A 27,215-nucleotide genomic window follows, 5' to 3' on the forward strand; every position below is an offset into this window, starting at 1 on the left:
GGTGTCTAGGAAGTTTAGAGGGGAGGTCTTGCATAAAGTGACAGAACAGAAAGGGAGGCTCTTAGCTTACAGACTCAAGATGGGAGGTCTGGTGTTTACTATCGGCTCGATATATAGCCCCAACGACCACCAAGAACGGTTCCTACACTCGGCCCTGGAGGACGTCGCGGCCACCCCAGATAGGCACATAATTATTGGAGGGGACTTGAATATGGTCTTCGACTCGTCCTTAGACAGATCGACGCAGCGACGTCCGCAAACAGGGGAGATCTCGCAATTGAGCAAATCCCACATGGGAGATCTCGACTTACATGATCTGTGGCGACGCCTCCACCCTACTGCCCGAGCCTACTCCTGCTATTCACATGCACACGAGATTAGACCATCTCCTGGTGACGGGACCGGCTTACGAACTAGCCACGGCCTCTTACATGGGGATCCTTTCACTGTCGGATCACGCCCCGGTAACGGGCACTTTCCAGCTACCACCAGTGTCTCCCTCGCGAGGGGTCTGGCGCCTCAGGGACACCCTACTGCATAGGCAATCTGTAGTGAAACATATACGAGACTCGATTAGCGAATATCAGCGGCACAATGATAATGGTGACACCACCCGAGCGACACAGTGGGCCGCCTTGAAAGCGGTACTCCGCGGTGAGTTTATCGCAGTTTCCTCAGCGGAGAATAGGGAACGGCAGCAAAAGAGAGACAAACTTACGAGCAAGGTGAGGGAGCTGGAACAGGTGCATCAGAGAACCGGGGCCCCCAGAGTCTGGAGGCAACTTAAGGCTGCCCGAAAACTCCTATCTGCACTGGACATGATTAGAGCGGAATACGCGGCGTTACGCCTGAAACATGCGTACTACACTGGCGGTGACAGGTGTGGCCGGCTCCTGGCTAATAAGCTACGTATAAAGCACCAAAACCATCGGATGAAGGAGCTATCGGTTTCCGACTGGGTGACGGCCACGGAGGATAGCCAGATTGCGGACGGTTTCCGTTGTTACTACGCCGACTTATATACGGGCAACCTCATCGGCGCAAGCCGAGACTGACTATCTGGATTCGGTCGATCTCCCCTCCCTTGCCCCGGAACAGGCAGAGCACTTGGAACGGGACATTCGGATCGAGGAGGGGATCACGGCTATTTCCCGACTTAAACATGGTAAGGCCCCAGGACCCGACGGTTACACCCCTTTTTTCTATAAAACGTTCTGCACAGAATTGGCGCCGCTGCTGATGCGCCTTTTCAACTCGTTTTCTGAGCCGGGGGCTATCCCTCCGGATCTGCTCCAGGCAACCGTGTCGGTTATCCCAAAGTCGGGAAAAGACCGGACTAAGTGCGGCTCCTACCGGCCGATCTCACTTTTGAACGTAGACCTCAAGCTGTACACTGGGATCCTAGCGGCGCGCCTGGCACCACACCTGCCGGGGCTGGTAGATCCGGACCAGGCGGGGTTCATCCCCGGTAGACAAACGATAGACCAACGCCAAGAGAGTGGTCTATATCCTGGAAAATGCCTCCCGTATTCCTGGGGAGCGAATGCTTCTTCCGATTGACGCGGAGAAGGCGTTCGACCAGGTGCACTGGCCCTACCTGGAGAGGGTACTATGCAAACTGGGCATAGGGGAGAAATTTCGCGCCATGATATTCAATTGCTATAAATTTCCGTCCGCAGTGGTGCGAGTGAATGGTTGCAGCTCCCAAAAATTTGCGATAGAGCGGGGCACCAGACAAGGGTGCCCATTGTCACCGCTACCCTTCGCTCTCTATATGGAGCCATTTGCCCAGAGGATTCGTTAGAATCCGGATGCGTCGGGCGTTCGGATGGGGAGGTATGTCCACACCGTTAGAATCACGTCATCCGCGTATAGGCTGACACTTCAAGATCCGAGAAAGGCGCTCCCTGCTTGCGTCGCCGAGTTGGAATCCTTCGCCACAGTAGCGGGTTTCAAGATGAATATGGGGAAATCGGCAGCCCTTGACATCTCGCTGTCCACCGCCACGAGACTCGAGTTACAGGGCCTCTTCCCCATGCGCTGGTCTAAGGACCTGGTGCCCTACTTGGGCATACTACTGGCGCCCTCTTTACCTGCCATGGTGACAGCCAATTACGCAGCCTTAGGCAGAAAAATTAAGGAGGAATTGACCCGCTGGAACAAAGGAACACTGTCGTTGCTGGGCAGAGTAGCCACGGTGAAGATGACTCTCTTACCGCAGGTGCTATATCTATTTCGGGCCCTACCACTTCAACCCCCGAAGGGGTGGATTGGACAGGCTCAGGCGGAAATCGCACGCTTTGTCTGGCAGGGGCGCAAACCCAGACTCAAGAGAGCCTTGTCCACGCTGGCACCTGAGTCCGGAGGACTTGGTATACCGGATCTACACAAATACTTCCAGGCGGCGCAACTACGGTATCTGGTGGAGTGGAGCAAGTGGGAATCTGATAAGCACTGGTTGTTCCAGGACCAGGCTGTGGCGGGCAGGACTCTGCAGGAGGTACCCTTCCTGCGCAGAGCTCACCGTCCCCCCAACCTCTACGCGTCCTTTATCACGCGAGTCCCGCTACGAGTCTGGGACGCCGTGAATACTAAGCATGAGCTCACCACCTTTCCATCACCGTTTACACCACTGGTCGAGAACCCGGACTTCCATCCTGGGATGGAACCCGGAGCCTTCGCGCACTGGCGGACGGCTAGATGCAGTGCGCTGTTTCACATGTACGGCCCGGATGGCGCCATATCATTCCAGGATCTCAGACGGGAATACCACCTGCCTGAGACCGAACGGATGCGGTATATGCAGGCGCGTCACTGGGCGCTTCAGCCGCAGGTGCGTGACTTAGCTGACCGGAAGCTCACGCCTTACGAGAAGTGGCTGGCGACGCGCTCCTCGGACTCCAAACTCATCTCAGATCTATATAAGCTCCTGCAGCCCCCCCCTTCCACATCTACAACCCCGGGCGGGACCGCTGGGAAAGGGAGCTGGGAAGGGCGCTGAGCCACGCGGATTGGGACCACATTTCCTACCGGGCACGCCACTCGGCGTACCATACCGGACTCACAGAAACGTTCACTGAGATATCCACCTACTGGTACTACACACCAGAGAGATTGCATGAAATGAATCGTAACATTGTGAACACCTGTTGGCGAGATTGTGGACAGATCGGCACACTTACACATGTCCTATGGGATTGCCCTTGAATGAGGCCCTATTGGAAGGAGGTCTTAGACGAGATAGACCAGTGCTTTGACATTGAACTGCCTCGCTTCCCCGCCTATGTCCTGCTGGGCTTGCCCAACGGCCTGATGTATCCTCTAAAATCTAGAAAGGGTAGACAGATAGCGATCGCCTTGGGCTCGGCGGTCCAGAACATACTCATCTACTGGCGCACCACCACGCTCCCCACCACTATTGGTTGGTTACATAGGTTGTGGCATGTTCTGGGAATGGAGAAGTTGTCCCTCATGGTGGCGGGTGAGGTGGATAAGTTTGAAGAGCTGTGGCTGCCATTCCATACCTTATTACAGTCAGAATTCAAAGAAATTACCTGTCCCCGATATCTCCGGCTGCTACGGCTAACATCCCTGGCTACCCCATCCACCTAATATACCCGGGAGGATTGTCGGGCGAAAGGGGTGGGCACGTTGCAGAGGTGGTGCGACATCGACACAGTACGGGGGGAGGGAGGAAGGGGATCCGGGGGAGGGACGGGGGGGGTTGGGGAAGGGGGTGTTGGTTCTTGAAACTGTCGTCACCTCATGCGCACCTGGCACCATGCTCTGAGGGATGTTATAATTGCAGTATCTAGCGCGCTGGTTGCGCTCCTGTGGCGGAAACTTTGCACTACCTCTTTTGAGACGACTGTATTCATTTGTTTGTATTGTTTTCCATAATGCAATAAAATACTTTAAACCTAAATAAAAAAGACATGGTGCCTGTGGAGCTTCAGTGCACTCCGCTTGTTTGTTTGCTTTGCTGCGTACCACACATTAAGGGAGTGAGCGGTAGATTTGTGCGACTGGCTTTGTTACTGGCGACATGGCAAGCGGCGATTGTGTGTGTGTGTGGGGGGGGGGGGTGCAGATGTCAACCGAAAGTCGAACATTGGTTAGAAAACCTGGAAACATATGCAGAAGAATTGCCAATAATTTCAAGGCCGAGAGACATTTGGGAGCCACTGCGTCTATTTTTACTGAATAAGAGTGACTGATGCGGAGTAATGATGCGGGAGGATGAGGGGGGCGGGCTGAATGGTGACCAGAAGAGGATGCACTACCCCAACACGACTGTGTAACTTAGGACTACATCATGTGTAAGGATGTGGTTTATTTCCTTTGTATTCGTTTTCTCTTTTCTTTCTTCTTTTGTTTCTTTTTGATATTGTTTGACCTCTTCCCAGTGATCTGGAGACTCTGAAGTATTTGAATTTTTGGAATACATTTGACTATTTGTTATATATTCCATGTGATTTTGCTGAAGGGGATGTTATGTAATAGCATTGTCTGTCTATTTTGGACAAAAAAAAAATATTACATGTTTCAATAGAAGAGATTTTCACTCAATGTACAAAAATACAAAATAGTGTTTTATTAAATATTTTCTATATTGAGGTCATATTTAACTTATTTTGACAGAGAAATTACTGTATCATACTTATCATACTACATTCATTCACATACCCATACATTCAGATGACACATTTAATTACATTTTTTGGAAAACATTCTTTACATTTAATTTATAAGGATTATGAATGGGTGATGATACAGCATCCCATTATTGATCACAATAGAATATACAATCAAAGAATGTACCAATAAGAGATGTGGCAGCAGTTCATCTGTGCGCGTTTGGGCAGAGGTCTGCCTTCTTCAGGAATGCCACTTCCCAAGTATTTCTCTGTGAATGAAAATTACATTGATTGACATTAGTGAGTGTCTCTTACAATAAGGGCTAAAGTAGCCTCTTCCACATTTATAATCAAGCTAAACTGACTCCCCACAGTAAAAAATCTGGACTGCAAAATACCAGACAACAAAGAATAGTAAGCCAAGCTAACCCAAGAATAAAACCACAGAGGGTGTATTTATTGTCACCACAGAGACCAAAAAGAGGTGCTTAGAACGTTGTCAATGCCTTTAAAGATGTTAAAGGCAAGTGTGTCATGCCTCTACTGATAAAAAGTGGAAATGTGAAAATGGAGCAATAGATCTTGTTATGCTGGCCTATGCTATACAGTTTATATTCATATGCCGGTACAGTTGAAAGGGACATTTTTGGATCCTACATGAATTAATAAACTGTATGAGAGAGTATTCTCAGCATGATTTGGAGGCAAGGTAATACATGATGCGGCCAAATTGCTTACCTAAGTATATATCCACCGGGAAGCTCATATGATGCTTCTGAATGGTTAAATAATGCCAAAGTGCTTCTGAATGGTTAAATGATGCCAGCATGTATGGGATTTTCGAATTGTAACCGGATCCCAAGGTTGAGATTTAACATTGAAGTTTAAGATTTTCTGTGAAACTGAATTGTAGTCTATAAATGTTAAAAAATGACAATGCAAATTATGCACTAATGCAAATGTCCAAGAACATGCCTACCTTAGTAAAGTCATAGGTTGGTAGGGCGACGAGCTGTGTACCCAGAATAAACACGCTGGTATATGGCTCTTACCTGTGGTGAAATTCACGAAGTCCTCAGCTCGTGCTTTTGTTTGACGTGATGTGGTCCAACTCCGGTCCAGGATGCTAGGAACACAAAGTCTAGATGGCACGATATTTAAAAAACAGACGAGAGTCACGTGAACATCACATGTTATACTCTATGCGTATGATGTTAATTCGCATCGGCACACCAGTCGCCATTTTAAGAAGGTCGGTTAATGCACCAAAGGAAAGGGTGTTTGTGACGAAGCGATCGGTACTTCAGGAAGTTTATACAAAGCTCTGTTAAAAAGAGGAAAGTAAATTCCATATCTTATGTACAATACGGTATACTCATTCTTTAAAGACCTCTGAATGTAGTCATTACCAAGATGGCCGCCATCTTGGGACAGGTCAATCAGAAAAACTGAATGCACTAGATAGAAGGGTGCGTGCTAGAAAGAATGTCATGTGCTGATGAAATACTGAGAAAGAGGACGATACGTTACTAAATTCAGTGCATACACTTATAGGGACAATAAAGGCTATAGAGGAATCTAACTATAGAGTGTCTGAACATGTAAAATATTAAATTGCTATTTAACGTGAATTCCCCTCGTGGCTATAAAAACTGGGATACTACAAATACCAAAAACCACTACGAAAAACGTAACATGAATGTGGAACACATATAAGAATAGATGAAATGAAATATGTATGTACATAAGCAATCATGTAGACCACTAGTCGGTCCGAACCAGATTGCTTGTACTTGGGTCAAATTGAATAAAAGTCTCATGATTGGATGTTACAGCCAGGAATTTGAGAAGGGGAGGTGGTGGCAGAAGGAAAAGGGGGGGGGGTGTGGGGTGAGGGGAAGGGACGGGGAGCGTGGTGGCAGAAGAAAAAAGGTGGGGTGGGGAAGGGGAGGAGGGGAGGCGAGGGAGTTGACGGGAGTGAAAAAGAGGGGCGCACCACGATCAGGTGGAATTAACCATTGTTGAACCATATGGCTTGATTAGTTTTCTTTGTTTTGATGGCCAACCGATGTTCCGTCAAGTGTGTGGAAAATTGGCGTGAAGTTTTGCCTACATAGCCTTTCTCACAAGGACAAAATAACAGATACACCACATTGTTGGTTTTACAATTTGTGAATGTTCTGAGCTTTATTACGATAACGATGGACGGAACATCGGCCGGCCATCAAAAGCAAGAAAACTCTGGCCCCCATAGTCAAACATTACATTGAAAACAATCACACATCGGAAGACATCAGATGGTTAATCCTAGAAAAGATACACAACAAACCTGGTATAGATTCTGAGGAAGTCCGCAAATGCAAAGAAGTGTTTTGGATCTTCACTCTAGATACACATGTAAATGGATTAAACCTGGAAATTTAGTGGGATCAAGCCATACGGTTCAACAATGGCTAATTCCACCTGATCGTGGTACCCCTCCCTTTTTCACTCCAGTCCTCTCCCTCCCCTCTCCATACCTTTCCCCTCTTCCCCCTCCCCCGCATTCCCCCCTCTTTTTCCTTCTGCCACCACCCCCCCTAAATTCCTGGCTGTAACATCCAATCATGAGACTTTTATTTAATTTGACCCAAGTACAAGCAATCTGGTTCGGACCGACTAGTGGTCTAAATGATTGCTTATGTGCATACATATTTCAATTCATCTATTCTTATACGTGTTCCACATTATCATTAAATTTTTCGTAGTGGTTTTTGGTATTTGTAGTATCCCAGTTTTTATAGCCACGAGGGGAATTCATGTTAAATAGCAATTTAATATTTCACATGTTCAGACACTCTATAGTTAGATTCCTCTATAGCCTTTATTGTCACTATAAGTATATGCGCTGAATTTAGTATCATATCGTCCTCATTCTCAGTATTTCATCAGCACATGACGTTCTTTCTACCACGCACCCTTTTATCTAGTGCATTCAGTTTTTCTGATTGACCTGTCCCAAGATGGCAGCCATCGTGGTAATGACTAAATACACAGGTCTTCAAAGAATAAGTATACCCTGTTGTACATAGGAGAAGGAATTGACTTTCCTCTGTTTTAACAGAGCCTTGTATAAACTGCCTTAAGTACCCATCATTTAGTCACACACACCCTTTCCTTTGGTGCATTAACTGACCTTCTTAAAATGGCAACCGGTGTGTCGATGCGAATTAACATCATACGTATAGAGTATAACACGTGATGTTAACGTGACTCTTGTCCGTTCTTTAAATATCGCGCCATCAAGACTTTGTGTTCCTAGCATCCTGGACCGGAGTTGGACCGCATCACGTCAAACAAAAGCGCGAGCTGAGGACGTAATTAATTTCACCACAAGGTAAGAGCCGTGCCCTGGGTAAGCCACCTACACCTAAAGACAATATAAAAAGTCTTGGTGTCTGGCTTGATAAGTCCCTGACCCTTAATACCCAGGCAATCAAGCTATCAGCCACCTGTTTTGGTATCCTTAGACTCTTAAAAAAGATTCTCCCTCTCTTACCTTTTGATGCCAAGCAAATTGTCATTCAAGGCCTGATCCAGTCCCGCCTTGATTTCGGCAACGCCTTGTACTTAGGTGCTCCAGAGTACACCCTGCGGAAACTCCAGCTGATTCAAAATTGCGCCGCACGCACGCTTCATCTTCCTCGCAGACTCTCAGCAAAACCTGGGCTGAGGAGCCTGCATTGGCTCCAGGTCAGGGAGAGAATCAACTTTAAATCTATGTGTATCTCCCATCAAGCCTATTGGCAGACTGTCCCGGTGATTAATCACTCTTTAATCACCCCATACCATCCGAGCAAACTGCTCCGGTCAGCTCATGCCTTTTTGGCCATAGTTCCCAAAATTAGTAGATCGAGAGCAGGTGGCAGGTCGTTTTCGTATAATGCGGCCAAGCTGTGGAATTCGCTTCCCCTTCAACTCGGGTCCAACTCCAATCTGCTTTCCTTCCGTAAACAGCTTAAAACCTTCCTCTTGAATACATATGATTAATTAAATCTGCTGACCGCGTTCATCAGGTAGCACCACTTTACTTTAGCCCTCGGACGCCTCAGGGCAGCAATCGCGCTCTACAAAACTCCTTTTCATTTCATTTAATTTCATTTCATTGGCGTGTGGCATTTTTCAGAGCCACAGCACGCTCGGAGGCCCCGTTTTTACATAGTCCTACTGCGGCTGATAGTTTCAGCTTCGCTGCAGCTGACAGCTTCAGGGTGCGACTGAACATCGCACGATATTCGGATCCCACTTTAAAACCTGATTGCACAGTATCACCATCAGTACTAATTTCTAGAATACTGCTTATGCACAAACTCTGAAGTCTGCGTGACTACTTTATAGATTTTCGAGACCCATATACAACTATTGCAGGCTTCCATTTTCTGTTTAGTGCATCTAGACGTTATAAGCGCTAGCATCATCCCCGTTACATACACGTTTAACCGCATGCGTGCGGCGGCTTTTTTCGCGCTGTGCGGCTTTTTTTTTTAAAACCGCGTTACATGACGAGCTGAGCTCGTCATGAGCATGCGAGCGGTGCAACTCATGACGAGCTCAGCTCGTCATGAGCATGGAAGGGGTTAAACACTCTACTTTACTTGCAACATTCAGTGTCACAATGAACTTTCCGACAATACTCTCTGTCCATAGGATTACCCTTCTGTTGTGCACTAATCAGCTTATATTCTAGGTACATAGCTTGTCGCCCTACCAACACATGACTTTACTAAGGTAGGCATGTTCTTGGACATTTGCATTCGGGCATAATTTGCATTGTCATTTTTTAACATTTTTAGACTACAATTCAGTTTCACAGAAAATCTTAAACTTCATTGTTAAATCTCTATCTTGGGACCAGGTTACAATTAGAAAATCCCATGCATGCTGGCATCATTTAACCATTCAGAAGCACGTTGGCATTATTTAACCATTCAGAAGCATCATATGAGCTTCCCGGTGGATATATACTTAGGGAAGCTATTTGGCCGCATCATGTATTACCTTGCCTACAAATTACGCTGAGAATACTCTCTCATACAGTTTATTAATTCATGTAGGATCCAAAAATTTCCCTTTCAACGGTACCGGCATAAGAATATACTTTACCCGGTGTCAGGCATCATATCTTCACTAGGTAAGCTGTATAGCATAGGCCAGCATTACAATATCTATTGCTCCACTTTCACATTTCCACTTTTTATCAGTAGAGGCATGATACACTTTCCTTTAACATCTTTAAAGGCATGGACAACGTTCTAATCACCTCTTTTTGGTCTCTGTGGTGACAAATACTGTGGTTTTATTCTTGGGTTAGCTTGGCTTCCTATTCTTTTAAAAAAAAAATCTTTATTGTTAGTATAATCAAGGCACAAGGTAATCAGACAGTAAGTATAAGCAATATAACTAGACACTAATAGGCTCGTGGCAATCGGCATATTGATATTGTGTACATCATCATACCAGATGGATTGGCTTCCCATTCTTAATCACCTGTTTCTTTTCATTTTTCGAAGTGTGGAGAGTTGACATATATATTTAGTCTCATCCGTATTAGTGTATGTCTCCTTTGAATTGTTGTCTGGTATTTTGCTGTACCATCACCCATTCATAATCCTTATAAATCAAATGTAAAGAATGTTTTCCAAAGAATTTGATTAAATATGTGATCTGAATGTAGGAGTATGTGAATGAGTGCAGTATGCATGTAGTATGATAAGTATGTTAAGTATGATACAGTAATTTCTCTGTCAAAATAAGTTAAATATGACATCAATATAGAAAATATTTAATAAAACACTATTTTGTATTTTTGTACATTGAGTGACAATCTCTTCTACTGAAACATTTGCATTATGTATTTTTTAAACATATGTTGAAGTTGCCCTAGGAACTCTACAGTATCCTACCTTAATATCACAGTCTAAATATTGTGACTACATAAGATTTGTGGACAAATATCCCAAAGTATTTTTTTGTACTTTCTTACAATAATATTGAAGTTTAAAATAATATTTGCGCCATATTGTTGTTTATGTTTGTCATTTTTTATGTTAGTGGGTAGAATAGTTTTCAAAATGTATATTAATTTCTTTTAACTGTTTAATGTTAAATTTGAAATGTTTTACATTATTTGTTTACTTGCTTTATAACTTTACAAACTATTTTTTTTTTGGGATGTAGTTTTTTGGCAGATAGGGTGGGTAGTCTTCAATATATATTAATTGATTAATCTAATAGTTATGTTACCTGTTTGCCAAAAATGAATGTTTATTTTTTAAACATTTTGAATTGTGTGATTATTCGGTTTCAGGGTAATCGAGTTGTTAAGGCAGCACTTGGATGAGGGAGAAACAGCTGCACTCATCCCATTAGATCGTAGTGCTGCCTTTGAAACCACATCATATGGATGGACTGATGGCACTTGGTGTTGAAGGTATGGCCTTGGAGTGGTTCCGTTCTTTTCTTAAAAACCAATCCTTTCAGGTTTTCTCTTCAACTGCTAGGTCCAATGCCCAAGCCCTTTATTCTAGAGTTCAGCAAGGCTCGGTGGTAAGCCCGATGTTGTTCAACATTTATATCCAACTGTTAGCGGATGTGGTAGAAAGTAGTGGGCTGCCCCCTTTTTCCTATGCTGTCACCCAGATTACCTTTTTTTTTATTTTATTTTTTTAAATAAACTTTTATTACCTCCATAGATAAAACAATGGTGTACATCACAGTGTAAGCATCATTCGCATTTTCGTACCAGATCAAAGCAGGGCTCAGCGCATGCAACAACAGATACAAACTTTACAGTGATCAGGATTACATCAAGTATGCTGTATTTCGAGTGGATCGTCAACCCTAGGTGTCACTGGGGGCTCGCAGATGTGTCCTCTGTACTCATTCCAGCTGGACCAAATGTCAGCCCATTTCTGTGGGCAGCCCCTCGCCACATAAACTGTCTTTTCCTGAATCATGCACCAATCCACGTCTTTTTTCCATGGATCAACCTTTGGTGGCGCACCAGCCCCCCCCCGCCCCCCAGAGTCTCGCTACATTCCGTTTTGCGATCACAAAGCCAAGTGTAGCCCACGTCTTACCCCGTACAGACAGATCAGTGGGTTCCCATATATTCAGCAGGCAACGTTTAGCCTCCACTCGCAATTGCACCCCCCAAACCTCATGCATGCATTGATGTATGTATGAGAGGGCATTCCCACAAAATATGGAAAAAGGACCCCGCCTCCCCGCATCCCCTCCAGCAAAGCACGTCAGAGCCACGGCCCATCAGTCGCAGCCTTGTGCCTGAAATGTACACTCGAAGTATTTTAAGTTGAATAAGACGGAGTCTGGCCGATATAGCCACCTCCCTAGGAGATGCCAGAGCTCCATTCCATTCCTCTTCATCGATTTCCAACCCGTCCGCCTCCCATTTCCCTTTAAGAGTATGCAGCAGCTCAGGGGAGTTATTAACGATGTTCTTGTAAGTGAGGGAGATGCCGTGGTCAGGGATGTGGCCATCTAGTAATCTATCCTCTAGGGCGTAGGCCGCTGGAGGAAGGGTCCCAGGAGGAATGTTGGATTGAAGGGAGTGGCGAACCTGAAAGTAGCGATAAAATTCCCTTGGGGCAAGCTCATAGGTCTGCTGGAGGTGTTCGAACGATACAACCCCTTTGAGTACCCACAAGTCTCGGACATGAGAAATCCCGATTAGGTCCCAGCCACGGAACCCTTTCGTGTGGTGCAGGCCGCCCAAACTCTCAGAGGCCCATAGTGGAGTGGACATTGTAATGGTATTTGCCCAACCCAACTTCTTCTGCACCACGTGCTAGAGTTGCACAGAGTGTTTGGTGGGCCCGGTAAGCGGGAACCTACCCGGCTTAGAGTAAAGCGCTCTTTCATAGTTCCCCCCCCGGTAGCAGCCAACGGTCCATCCCGTATCCGGGTTCATCTCCAGCACAATATATGCCTTGGTTGATGGCGGAGAGGTGTGCTGCCCAGTAGTACTTACGGATATCAAGTAGGGCAATACCCCCATCAAACCAGCCAAGCGTTAGCTTTTGAAGGGATATGCGGGGTGCTCCTGCCCATAGCAGCTCTCGGAGTGAGGCTTCGAGTGTAGCAAAGTAGGACTGCGGCACCAGATCCGGGTGGTTCTGCAGTGCATACAAGAATCTGGGCAGGGCCATCATCTTAAACAACAATGCCCTAACAAAAAGGGACAATGGGAGCCTGCGCCACGCGGCAGAGTCCCTTCGGAACCTCTGCAGGGGGGTAGGGGGTGGAGGGTGGGGAGAGATTCATCGCATAGCTTGTGCTCGCAGTCTTGGAAATATAGACCCCCCCAAGTACTTGAACCAGTCGTCAGCTATAGAAATCGGGCAACCACGGGGTACAGCCGGTGGGCCCCCCTGGAGGACATACAGGATTGATTTACTCCAATTTATACTGTAACCAGAGTACGCCAGAAGCTAGTAAAAATGTCCAAGGCAACAATTAGAGATTTACGGGGATTAGTCAGGTATAGAAGGATGTTGTCCGCATAAAGCGAGATCCTGTCCTCCCAGCTGTCAGCCCAACGGATCCCCTTTATGGAGAGGTCCCGTCGGATCCAGGCCGCTAAGGGCTCAAGGGACAAGGCAAAAAGCAGCGGTGAGAGTGGGCACCCCTGTCGCGTTCCCCTCTCCAGGGCGAACACCTCAGATATTTTATTGTTGACAGTAACTCTGGCGAGTGGCTTCGAGTAAAGGAGGCAGACCCATCCAATGAATTCGGGTCCAAAACCCATCTTCCGGAGGACCGCCATCATGTATGGCCATTCCAGAGTGTGGAAGGCCATGGCCGCATCTAGGGACACTAGGACAGCGGCCTCTCGGAGAGTATGGCAGCGCCCCACCACTCCCTGCACGCGGCGGAGGTTAAGCGCAGTGTTTCGGCATGGCATAAACCCAGACTGGTCCGGATGGACCAGTGTCGACAAGACTGGTCGAAGGATGTTGTCCGCATAAAGCGAGATCCTGTCCTCCCAGCTGTCAGCCCAACGGATCCCCTTTATGGAGAGGTCCCGTCGGATCCAGGCCGCTAAGGGCTCAAGGGACAAGGCAAAAAGCAGCGGTGAGAGTGGGCACCCCTGTCGCGTTCCCCTCTCCAGGGCGAACACCTCAGATATTTTATTGTTGACAGTAACTCTGGCGAGTGGCTTCGAGTAAAGGAGGCAGACCCATCCAATGAATTCGGGTCCAAAACCCATCTTCCGGAGGACCGCCATCATGTATGGCCATTCCAGAGTGTGGAAGGCCATGGCCGCATCCAGGGACACTAGGACAGCGGCCTCTCGGAGAGTATGGCAGCGCCCCACCACTCCCTGCACGCGGCGGAGGTTAAGCGCAGTGTTCCGGCATGGCATAAACCCAGACTGGTCCGGATGGACCAGTGTCGACAAGACTGGTCGGAGTCTATTTGCTAGGACTTTAGCGAGGATCTTGGGTTCAGAGTTGAGCAGGGAGATCGACCTATAGGAGGCACAAAGGTTTCTAGGTTTGCCTTCCTTTGGAATAGCTACTATGGTAGCTATCCGTTGATCCCTGGGTAACATGCCCTGCTCTTTACTGTCCTCGAACATTCTCTTAAGGTATGGACTAAGGCCGTCAGCTTTGATCTTATACAGCTCGATAGGGAGTCCATTAGGTCCCATAGCCTTTCCAGACCGCAGATCGGATATGGCCCTGCTCAGCTCCTCTACCGAGAGAGGGGCCTCCAAAAGCTCCCTCTCCACCTCCGTAAGGGTAGGCATGCGGATATCTGCCAACAAAATCGACAGAGTCCTCCTCCGGCCGGTCAGACCCTCTACTGTACACCAGTCGATAGTGTTTCTCAAACTCCTGTACCACCTCTCTGGGTTCCATTACCACCGTGCCGGAGTCCGTCAAAATTTCCGCTACCACATTACGTGACTGCTGTTTCTTGTCCAGCCATGCAATAAGTTTGCCTGCCTTGTCTCCTTGATCGTAAATCCTCCCCTCCCTATCTCTCAGGGTGGTTTGCGCCGCATCCGTGGCCAGCGCCTTGTATTCCTCACGTTTGAGGTGCAGTCGGTGCTCATCTTCAGGGTCGTCACTAACGAGCACCGCCGCCTCAAGGGCATGCAAGTCCCCCTCCACTTTAAGAATCTGTGCCTCCCGCTCTCTTCGGCGGCCGGCAATCACCGATAGGGCCTCCCCCCTCAACACCGTCTTAAAGGCCTCCCATAGTATGGCTGAGGACTCTACTGTGCCATCATTTTCCTCAAAGTAACGGTCCATCACCTTAGCTAGGACCTTACGGGTTTCCGGATTTCAGAGATGCCAGGCACTGATCGGAGCTACCATGCCCTCTCGCTCGTTCCCTACCGTGATGTGGAGCAGCAGAGGGGAATGGTCTGATATTCTACGGGCCAGATGGGTGGCCTCGCGGACAACCGTACCGCACTGTAGAGGAGTAAAGATATAATCCAAGCAGGAGAAGGAGCGGTGGGGACCAGATAGAAAGGTGTATTGCCTGTCGGCAGGATGTTTAAAGCGCCAGAGGTCCGTGAGACCAAAAGTATCCGCATAATCAGCAAGCCACAGCTGACCAGGGGGAAGATCTCTAGGGGGATGTCTATCATAGTGACCTGAGACTACTGCGTTAAAGTCGCCTTCAACAAAAAGTCGACCCTCTGGAAGGGAGAGGAGGCGCTTCCCTAAAGCCTGAAAGGACTGGGTTTGCAATCCAGGTGGGACATAGCAAGTAACTAGGTTAAGTGTACCTCCCTCCCATTGGCCTGAAAGAGCTGCATATCTACCCAGTGAGTCTGTCTCAGTGTGGTCAATGGATAGGGGCAGGCCGCGGCGTATCATAATGCCAACCCCTCGGGAGCCAGAGGACAAGCCAGCGTGCAGAACAAGGGAGTAGCCAAACCTGTTAAGAGCGTGACATCTGTTGCCCAGAAGGTGGGTCTCTTGCAGCAGGACCACATCAGGCGCGTGCCGTTTAAGAAATTGCAAGACTATTGTTCTCTTCAGCTTGTCCCCAGCCCGTTAACGTTCCAACTCAGAATTTTAAGGCTTTTATCCCACCCCATGTCGGAAGATCTGGTGAAATGCATGCAAAACCCCGCCACAACCGGTACCACAGTATACAACAGTCATTTTCATCATGAGTGACAACACCAAACAAGCCCAACCCCCGCCCCCCAACTCCCCCCGTCATTGTCCACCCATCCCGTCCAAACACCCCACCAGATCCCACCCCCACTTTCTCCCCAATCAGGCCCCTCTCCCTGCATCCCTGCTCCATAGGTGTACAACTACCCACATCCCCAATTAGCAGAGCGCCTTTCGCCCAGAAACCCCAACTTAGAGTGGAGACAGGCTCCTCTCCACTAGAAGCGTGATGCTAAGGGGAACGTGCGTCAGCCCAAGCTCCCGCCTCCACCAACCCCCAACTTAGGATATTGTAGCAGCCCAGCTCTCTAGCCATCGTAGCAGGTAGCCCCCAGGCGGGGGCTGCACTAACAGAGTTAAACACTGTCCCAACATGTTCTTAACAAATATACCCCACGCAGTCAGTTGCCCAAGGGAAGCAGCACATATATACTCCCCGACTAATCACTAGGCGGCAGCCCAGTACAGCAACCACATGCCGCCCGACTGCTCCCCCGAGGAAAAGGGCATGACCACTATGAGCAGTCTGTTTAATACGTTACAGTTCGTAGAGGGTCACTCCTTTCAGTCCATTTCCGTAACCACTATTCTGTCTCATGGAGAACGTCCCCACGAGGACTGGCCGATCGTGATCTCCAGGAGCGCTGACTCCGGCCCCCTGCATCCGACTGTCCCGTTGTCGAACCAGGTGAAGCTGCCTGCGTATTCCTCCAGCTGCCCCCATCCTGGCTGTCCGGATTCCTGGGTGCCCCCTTATCCAGCCAACTCTGTACATCAGAGGGATTCGTAAAAAATAGGGATTTGCCACCGGCGATAACCTTAAGTTTGGCTGGGAAGTACATCATATATTTGATCCCTTTTTCACGTGGTGCTGCCTTGACACCGGTAAAGGTACGGCGCTTACGGCGCTCCCTCTGTACCTGTAGTGTGAAATCCGGGAAGAAACGGATAGTGGCATTTTCATAAAGAAGATCACCCGAGAGCCTAGCCGCTTGTAGGATGGCATCTCTATCGCGATAGTTCAGGACCTTCACAATGATAGTTCTAGGTGGTGCGCCCGGTTTCGGCTTAGGAATGGGCGCCCGATGTGCACTTTCAATGGTGAAGATTCGAGAAAGGCGCTTAGGTTTCAGGTGGTTGAGTATAAGGTCCTCAAGGAAAAGCTCCACGCTTGGCCCCTCCATTTCCTTCGGAACACCCACTACGCGTATATTGTTCCTCCGGGCCCGCCCTTCCTGGTCCTCAAGCCTGAGGGCCGTCTGTCGGTGTTGGTGGACCAGCTCATTGACCCGGGTCTCTAGTGATTTAGTGGCAGTCTGAAGCTCCCTGAGGCCGTCTTCATTGGCACGTGCTCTGTCAGATGTCTTGTTAAGGTCCGCTCGGAGAAGGTTGACCTCAATGGATACTCTGTCTATTTTAGTCTCGAGATTAGTGCCCAGGGACTGTATAGCCGCCATGATAGAGGCAAGCGATGGCTCTTTAGGGGAACCCGCCTCATCCGCCGCACCCCTTTTAGGGGGGGTCCCCTTCTGGACGGCATATTTGTCCAATTTGTTGGATTGCGTGGGGACAGTAGTCTTGGGCCTCATGATAGCTCGTGGGAGGTACAGACCCCTCGCAGCCAGAACAGGGGATCAGCAAAGGAGGGCCCCAGCACCCCGGCCCAGCAGAGCGTCACTCTGCGACTCCGAAGCAGTGCGACACTAATCCCGTCCCGGGGTCAGTCCGGAAAGTTCAGCCACAATCGTTCAAGACCCCAAACCAGGGACAGCACGCACCATCCACGCCCTCCCGTCGATCTCTCCAGCAGGGGGTGTCTCCTCGTGCCTCACACCCCGCAAGGATAGTCGCTGGCTGGCAATGTCAGGGCCCGGAATGGCCCAGGAACCTTTCGCAACAACCTGCTCCAGGCCACACCCGTTGTCACCTCTCACGATCCCCCACCACCTCCCGTAGTAGGGCGTTGACTCAGGCGTAAGACATTTCCTAAGCTCGGGTGCCCAAAAAGGATTCAGTGCCCGGTGGGAGAAGCCAGCAGGAAAGTTTAGAGTGGCCGGAACGGTCGTTTCCAGGGTCCTGTGAGCCTCTTTGCGTGGGTCAACCGACGTGTGCACCCCCCTCTTCTCCACCAACCAATGTGGGCAGGCAGGTTTGTCCCTGCGGCGGGCCGCCCAAGGCTGCAAAGCCGGGGTCTTGCCTGAGACCCGGCCCGCCCGCGGTAGGAGCCGTCAGTGGCTAGCAGAGAGTTCTAGTCCGGAGGCCCGCAGTGAATCTGCCCCCACAGCCGGCCTCAGCGCGGCCCCGCAGCCATCCACACGGGGGGGGCACTCAGGGGCAGAAAGAACTCTCGGGCCGGCAGCGACAGAGAGGCCACGGAGCGTAAGGCCTCACACTCTACCAGGTTCTCTTTTTGGGCCGCTCACGCTACCCCGGGCCCAGCGAACGACCGTCTATGGGCGGCCCTCAGCCAGCACTCGCCGCCCCCGGTCCAACAGATGGGGGGCCCAGGTACCCCAGACACACCAACGGGCTCCAGTCGCCGGGAGTCGCCGGAGCTTCGGCAGTGCACAGGCTGAGTAGGCCTGACATCTGGGACTTTTCCTAATGTTCAGGCCGCGCTGTAGGCTCCGGCGTCTCCCTCATACAGCCGGAGGACAACAGACCGCCTGCGACTCAGGTGTAAAGCCAAGCAGAGTGCCACAATCGATGCCAAGGGGGGAGGGATCCTTCAGCACACCTCCACCTCCAGCAGGGCTGGAATGGGTACGGATTTTAGCGGATTTTGAAAAAGAAGGGGATCGGCGGAGCCTCGAGATAGGCGGCCATTCACATCGACGCCAGGCCACGCCCCCCAGATTATCTTTTCTTTGTCATCTGCTCAGGGGCATGGGCCTTTGGACCTTAGCTAGTGCTTGAGTCAGATTTCCTCTTGGAAGCATAACAATCTACTCAAGCTCAACAGGGATAAAACAAAGGTCATGATTATGGACAAGAAGCCCAACCTTTGGGGCCCACATCATTGGCCTGTCTCTTTAGATGTTCCACCCACACCTTTGGATAAAGGTTAAGAACCTGGGCTTCATTATGGATGGATCATTATCAATGAAGCCACAATGGCTAAGGTGACAGCCACCTGCTTTGCAGTACTTAAATGGCTTAAAAAGATCCACTGGTGGATTCCCTTTTCTGCACAAAAGACAGTGATTCAAGCTCTCATTATCTCGAGTCTGAATTCCGGCAAAGTATTGTACCTGGGAGCCGACAAGTCTACCATCCATCGACTGCAGCTTGTGCAGAGTTCTGCTGCTAGGCTTCTTTATCGATTTCCCAAATTTGCCTCAGTCTCTAACCTTCTCTGTGAGCTGCACTGGCTTACTGTCTCAAATCGCATTAAGTTTAAAGCTCCATGCTAAATGTTCAAGGCAAAAGCCGGAGATGGTCCTAAATACGTTTTGGATTCGGTTCCTCCATACCACCCATCTCGTTCTTTGAGATCCTCGCAACAGACCCAGTTCATTGTACAGAGATTCTGCCTGCCGTATCAAGGGGCGTTCTTTTGCCTATCTAGGCCTGCAACTTTGGATCTCCCTTCCAGTTCAGTCAGGAACTGACCGCCCCTTCCTGCTTTTCGCAGGGGCATAAAAACCTGGCTCTTCTAACCCGCTCACTTCATTCTCTGCATCCTCTCCGTCTGCCATGCACCGGGAAATCCCTAGGGGAGCTGTGCAGACTATACATTTACAATAATAAATTCAACGGGTTGCAGGATATACATTGGGGAATGGGCAGTTGTTTTTAAAATTAAAGTTTAATTATTTGAGAAAAGTACATTTGTAAATTTAAAACATTTAAATTATGCTTTTGCTATAGAAAAACAATTGAGATTTGTACATTTTTTAAAAATTATTGTAAAGATGTTTCAAATATTAGGATATGTAATTGAAATGTACATTTCTAAAGATTTTATTTACATTTCTGAAACAATTTTAATGGCTACTTATATTATTTGGATGTAGTAAACTCGATGCCTTGCCCCACATCCCCACCAAATGAATGTCACATTTTTAAATTGGAATTAAAATACATTTTACCTCATCTCCATATATACACTTCATTTAGTGTTTGTTAGACTGGAGTTAGAATAATAAAATTGACATCCCATTGTATGTACTTTACCAAATATTTCTTGGGCTTGAAATAGAATAGAATGTCTGACCACCCCCCCCCGCCCCCACCCAAACTCCCAAGTGTTTGTTAGTGCGGAGTTAGAATATTTATTTTGATTGTCCTTCACCCCACACTGCTGAATACATTTTAACCATTTTTGATAAGATTTTAGTTAGAATGGTATATTTGCGTTATCTATTTTTTAATGGCTTTGGACTGGAGTTCGTTGGATGTTACTGTATCCTGGAAATGTTTTAAGACATTTTGAGAATATTTAAGTTAAACTTTCTCCCATTATTTTATTTGCTTATTTTTTTATTATTAATTATTTTAAAATGGTTACTTTTTGTAAATATTTTTAACAATGTACAATTATTCCAATCAATTTATCATTCAGGCAGCACTTATAAAGCGCTGCTTGTTACCCGAGAAGATATCCAGCTGCTGTGCTGCCATGTGTCGAAGAGCCTATAATGGGTTAGCAATGGTGAAGTACGGAGGGGAAGGATGTTCCAGGACTTGGCAGCGAGATGGGAGAAGGAGCGCCCTCCGGTGTGGCAGCGACAGATGCATGATATCTATGATCTATTTAATACATTTGTTTATATTTTTACAATTCACATTCTTTTTTAGTATGTAGTAAATGTTTTATATAAGAATTCAATTATAAATTTACTGTAATTTTTTATTGAAGATTAAATCTTATATTTATATTCAAGAATTATTTTTTACGTTGATAATTCGTTATTATATATTTTTAAATATATTTCCTGGAAAAAAAATTCAAAGTGTAGATTTACCAACACGATGTTGATATTTTGGTGGTTGATATGTTTGCACTTTAAATTATACGCAAGTAAAGTTGATGGTTTTGTTGTTGATATTTGGTGCCACAGTATTATTGTGGTGGATATTTTTTCATATGACCTAACAGGAGATATGGGCTGCAGGTCAGGTATCTAATACATACCTGAAACCTTCCAAAATTCAAGTTTAGTCTCAAAGGCAAAATTCTATTATGCTTCAATTTAAGCAGATGGACACCAAGCACTTTTAATGGATTTGCAGCCTGGGGGAGGGAGTGAAAGGAATGTGCTGCTATTGAGTGAAGGTCCATTCACATTTACCATGCCTCTACCCTATGCGGAAGGTCAAGGGTCTAGGATATCCTGAGCAGCTTCTGCAGTTTCTTGGCACTCAAAATCCTAGATCATCTCGGACCCCGGTTTATAGGCTGGCACCCCAACAGCCAGGGCTACAAGCTGTAGCATATCCATTTGCAGCAGGACCTGCAGTTATGGAGTCAGCAATGAAACTGGTGAGTCATGCAGTCCATGTGACCCATGTCCCATTCTTGGTCTCACCCTTGGTGGTCCCGTGGGAGAGCACCCTGCTCTTCTGCTGCTCTGCCCCTTTTCCCCCTTTCCTTCATTCTGCCTGTCACTCTGCTCCTCTTCACTTTCTCTCTCTTTCCTTCGTTTTCACTCTTTCCCTCATTTTTCCCTGCTGCTGACCCCGCGGCCCCTCCCTCTCCAGTGTGTATTTCTCACCTCTCAGCTGACCCACCCTCCTCCGATCCCTACTTAATGGTAGCCACACATAGCAAAGGCGCGCCAAGGCAAGTCCATTTGCGCCCGCCCGCAACCCGACCTCCTCCACACTTACTCGCCCGATGTCGCCTTCCTCACGGAAACCTGGACCAATGCTAACTCTGCATCAAATATCGCCTGCACCATTCCGACGGATAGAAGATCTTGCGCAAGGACTGCCCCATCCGTCCAGGCGGAGGCATCACCGTCGTTCTCACAAGCACCCTCTACATAACCAGACTCCCGGACGACACAATGACTCATGGAGCACCTTCACTTACAGATCCAGACCAACCCAAAACGACCCTCCGCAGAACCTTCATCAACAGGCCGCCTGGTCCCTGCGCTCCTTTACCAACGCCATCACTGACCTCATTGCACCCCACACTCTCGCATCCACAGACTACATCCTACTCTGAGACCTAAACTGCCACCTGGATAAACACGACAACTCAATCACCACCTCACTCCAAGAGAACCTTGCCCACAAAGGACTGAATCAACTAGTCACTGCCCCCATCCACACAAAAGGACACACACTTGACAGTGTATTTGCCAGAGAAAACAGCATCTCTTACAGCCACACCACGGAACTCCTCTGGACTGATCACCACTGCATCCACTTCTCTTCCAAAAAACAAAAACAGCGTACACAAGCATGCCCACCGCCTCCTCCGCATAGACCAGCTCACGCCGCCCTTGTCAGTACCCCACCACCGACTACATCTGGCGCAAATACCGCAGCAGGCAACCTCCACTGATGGATCATGAACTGCACCAACACACTCGCCCCCTTCAAGAATGCAAGCTGGATCACCCCTGCACTCCAAGATTCCAGACGTTCCTGCAGACGACTCAAAAAGACTTGGAGGAACAACTAAACTCCGGAAACATGCACCGCTTACAAGGCAGCCACCACGCACACCACGACTCATCAAATCCTCAAGGAGGAAATCCCTCAAAGACAGAATTCTCACCAGCGCACACTACACCAAGGAGCTCCTCTGTTCCAGGGGATACTCATCAATAAGCACTGAATAATCCCCGCCCATGTGTGGGACCCCGGAGCATATACAAAAATACATATATATGTTTAAGCAAGAAAGTACAAAGTACCTTGAAAAAAATACATATATACATGCAGACATATATAAACATGCAGCCTATTATAAATCAAATAGGCTAATATGCCAAAATAACAAGGGTTTCTCATTAAGGAAAATTATTTTGCATATAAACACTGTAATAGAGACCATACACTCCAATAATGTTCCAAGACAGCCCTTTATTTTCAGAGAAAACAATAAGTAATAGCAGACAATTAGCCCATAGGCTGCATAGATGAAAAACCATCACAGTACAAAAAACTTGGCACCTTGCCTTTAAGACTTCCCAGCACCCAGACACCGTGCCTTTGAGACCTCCAGGAGCCCCCTTTTCCCATCATGCACCGCAGTTGACAGTTAGGTCAGTTCTTTTTTCCAGCTCCTTCAGTGAGGATCCTGGAGCATTGAACTTGTAAATTTGTTATTATTCTGGTCAGAAATTGGTTTATTTCATCTCTACTCGACATTTGTGACCACTGATAACTTTTTCAGTTATTTTCTGACAATTTTTAGAAATATTTTCTGTCAGAAATGCCAGCTTTATTTAACAAATGTCCTTCCTGTCGGAAGAAAATGGCAAAGTCAGACCCATGCTCTGTTTGCATTGTGTGTTTGCCATCATTGCACAATCCAGAGAAGTGTTATTACTGCCAGCAATTCTCCAGGGAGAAGAGATAAGACGGCATGCCTTACTGGAGAGAGGAAAGGACATTCTAAAAGTGGCCTAGAGAGCAATCCTGACTTAAAGTGCCCTCCTCTCAGGAAAGACACGGTAAACGGCATTGGTTGGCTCCTCCAGCATCCAAAAGGAAACAAATTCCTTTTGTTCGCCGTCGAGATAGACGTCGAAGAAGCAAGCAAGGCATACTACGACGTCGAGAGAAAGATCACTGATGAAGCAACGAGAGCCTCCGTCGCGGACAAGTAAGTCGACGTCAAGGCATACTACTTCGGGCTCGAAGTATGTTGGTCCCGAGAGACTTAAGTCGATGTCCAAGTCAGGGTCGACGTTGAGACACCGGTCGGCGTCTAGATCTCTGCCGCCGTCTCGATGGTCGGCGTCGGGAGGATCGATGACGAAGACACTGCCGCAAGCATACAGGCGGCCGACGTCGAGGACTCTATCACAGTCCCGAAGACGTCGAGGAGTCTGATGTCGAGGACATCTTTGTACAGACATGATTCCCCAAATGCCTCGCCGCAGAAACGGTCGACGTCGAATGCAGCACAATCCTTGTCGTCGGCGAGAGGGCATCGTTTGACGTCCAGGGAGGAAAATCCTTCGGTCCCATCAGGAGAAGGGCCTGAAAGGTCAAGGTCGATGTCAAAGACCATACGGTCGACGTAAGTGTCATCTTCGCCTGGCATTAATATTGTGCAGATCACACCGGAGTGATCGCTGGTTCCGGGAAAGAAGACTTCTCCTCCTGTCAATCTTTCCCCAAGATGGCTAGAGAGTGTTCGACACTGGAAGGTTCCACACAGAAGTCTGGGCTTGGATCTCTCCTAAACGTACACTTCCTCCAGGGTCTCTGCTGAGTCTCCTCCTACTGCATCCACAAGGGCTTCGCCACACAGGTCTCGGAGGAGAGCTAGGTCTCCATTGGCACGGCCCTCACGATCCAGGACACAGGGACGATCTGGATTTCATCCTTCTTCCACCTAAAAACGAACAAGAGGGAGGTCCCCGTCCTCAAGATCTTCTATAAGAGACTATTCACCAACATGGTCTACAATACCTCCAGCCAGAGTGTCACCAATTGATGATATAGGGACTTTTAACAAGGTTCTATGCCGGGGTGCCAGCAAACTGAACATTCATATGTCGGCACTGACGGTTTCTTCGTCAGTCATATTTAAAACCCTGCACCACAGATCCTGGGTGAGGCCTCTGCTTCCTTTGGTCCTAGGTCTGCTTGAACCAGCGAAGCAGACTTTTCTGACTCCGGCTACAGCGGGTTCAGCTGCCCACACATATTTCCAAGAAGTACAAGGCCCTGGATCAGGATCCACTGTTTCTTCTAGCAGGTCCGTCTCCAGATTCGGTCATAGTGGTGGGAGCCAGGAAAACAAAACCAGCTGCAACATCCTCAGCAGTCCCTCCAGAGAAGGACACTAAAAACATGGACTCGCTGGGTAAAAGGATGTGTAACACATCGGCATCAATAATGAAGGTGGCTAGGGGGCGCTGGACCAAGATGGCCACGCTCACGTGAGGCTATCGCCAGGCTTAGTAATGTAATATCCTGCAAACCCATCCGTTCTGCATATTCTTCACCGAATCTGCCTGCCAGCCATAGCGAACGACGTTACCTCTACCCACACCATTGACACCCTACTAGCGTATGGATCTGCAGGCTCATACAGTGCCCAGCTGACGCCAGTAGCACCTAGAAACATTGACCCTACCACCTTATCCGCTGAAACTGATCCCACTGACCAACGTGGCCCTGCGGGCCCTGCTTACAGCCATACAGGGACGCTACGAGTATATTGACCTGCAAGACGCTACTCGCCTCTCTGCGCCGTTGCGCCACTAACGCCCGAGCTTATCCCCAGCTGAAGCTCGCTCTCTGCATCACACGTGGAGGGCACTAGATAGTAAATCTGAGCCCAGGCGGAAAATAGGGGAGGCCATCGCATCTCGCTGCCTGCATATCTATTGGCTACATATCGCGACTATATCCCTGCGTGCACCCGCCACCACTGCAAAATGGGGCGGAATGATGCTAGACAGTCTAAAATCCCGTTTGAAGCCCGCAAGGCTCCTACATCTCAAGACCCAGACAACACAGAGCACAGGAATGACCCGCTGCCGGAGGAGGACTGGAGAGAGATTTTATTATTAGGTATGAAGCAAAGCCTTACATCCATTGACTCAAAAATAGACACTCTAAACACAAGGATGGACTCTGTGGTCGCTAAATTAGAACACCACGACACCCGCCTTAAAGAAACGGAAAGCAGAATCTCAGACCTCGAGGATGGGGCGACGACGAGTGGGCACCATATCTCAGAAATGGACAAACTGCTTAAAATAATCGCGGGAAAAAAAACACGAGGATTTGGAAGCTAGGTCCCGCAGGAATAATATTCGCATTTTAGGCCATTTTAGGCGAATTGAGGACTTCATAGAAAAGTTGCTAATCAACCTCTTTGGTAGGGATGCCTTCTCACCCCACCTCACTGTGGAGAGAGAACATAGGTCCCTGGCGACCCGCCCCCCACCTGGGGCACCACCGAGGCCCATCATAGCCCGCCTCTTGAATTATCGAGATCGCAACACGGTTCTGAGATTGGCTCGTGAAAAACAACAAGTGCCTTATGAAAATACCACCTTGGCATTCTTTCCGGATTTCACCGCAAACGTACAGGAAGCCCGACGCAAATTCTCTGGTGTGAAAAAGAAGCTATAGACCCTGGAGATCCCTTATGCCATGCTTTACCCAGCGAAACTCAAAATCACACAAGGAGGAAAACAACATTTTTTCACCACCATGCAGCAGGCAGAAAACTACATTAAACGACACAAAAGAGCATCCTCCAGAGAAGCAGTCCCCCAAGACCGCTCCAGATCGAACTCCCCGCTATCTCAACAAGACTGATGTTGCACTACGATTGGAGCTTATCGGAGAGACACGCGGCTCCTACACGAAGGGACATAATGACTATTTGGTGATGTATACATTATGTTAAACATGATTGTTGTATTTGGAATATGCAAACTATAGTATTGCTCAGCCCAACACCTCCGTCCCACGACAGTCTGCTTCGCTTACCAGCTGGCAGGCGAGTGGGTGCAAGTAGGGAGGTGATAGGGCTGGTCTAGTGCCCCTGGTCGATCTACCCCCCTTACAGGGCGTACCCCCGACCCCCCCTAATACACAGGGACTCTCAGTTAACTGTAATGGGTTTCCATTTCGAGGGAGGGGATTTAGTACCCGGCAAGTTGGGGATGCGGGAGTGGGAGGGATGTTGTAACATAATATGTTTTACGTCCGTAAATGCAGCCGGTAATGCCACTTTTCTAGAACACTTGCGGTTTAGCACATCTAGTTGTGGGAGATATGGGTGAGACACAAGCACTCTCCACTTTCAAAATAGCATCATGGAATGTCCGGGGCCTAAATGACCCTAGAAAGCTCAGACAAATCCTGGGGTATTTGGACAGGCACGGGATAACTATTGCCCTGTTACAGGAGACACACTTAGCGCCCAACGATAACCCTCAATTTGCAGCCCGCTGGTCCACGTGTCGTGTTTTCTCATCTTACTCCACTATTCAAGGGGAGTGACCATCCGGATTAGGAGAGGTGTAGCCTTCACGCCCAAGGGCACGGAATCAGATGCGAAGGGCAGATTCTGCCTATTATGAGGACAACTACACAAACACGACATCCTCTTTGCCAATTATTATGGCCCCAACATTGACAATCCCAATACTCTCCTCTCATTATGGGGCAGGATACAAACGCTCGGCATCACACATGTTGTTCTGGGGGGAGATTTCAACAC

General features: G+C 48.2%; 1 protein-coding gene and 1 long non-coding RNA gene across 3 annotated transcripts in view; one reads left to right on the plus strand and one right to left on the minus strand.

Moving 5' to 3' along the window:
- LOC144811720 (uncharacterized) overlaps positions 1-27,215 on the minus strand; it is a 285,596-nt gene that overhangs the window by 232,107 nt on the left and 26,274 nt on the right. For both annotated transcript variants that reach the window (XR_013606909.1, XR_013606908.1), the window contains exon 2: positions 4,822-4,906. This is a non-coding gene — a long non-coding RNA (uncharacterized LOC144811720). The remainder of the gene's footprint in view (positions 1-4,821; positions 4,907-27,215) is intronic.
- The window catches only part of SCUBE1 (signal peptide, CUB domain and EGF like domain containing 1), a 2,199,864-nt gene continuing 2,183,629 nt past the window's right edge, over positions 10,981-27,215 (plus strand). Inside the window, exon 1 of the mRNA XM_078673869.1 lies at positions 10,981-11,106. Within this exon, the coding sequence (XP_078529995.1) occupies positions 11,076-11,106 (31 nt within the window). The 5' untranslated portion in view covers positions 10,981-11,075. The remainder of the gene's footprint in view (positions 11,107-27,215) is intronic.

The sequence above is a fragment of the Lissotriton helveticus genome, chromosome 1_1, assembly GCF_964261635.1.
Source record: "Lissotriton helveticus chromosome 1_1, aLisHel1.1, whole genome shotgun sequence".
Classification (NCBI taxonomy): domain Eukaryota; kingdom Metazoa; phylum Chordata; class Amphibia; order Caudata; family Salamandridae; genus Lissotriton; species Lissotriton helveticus.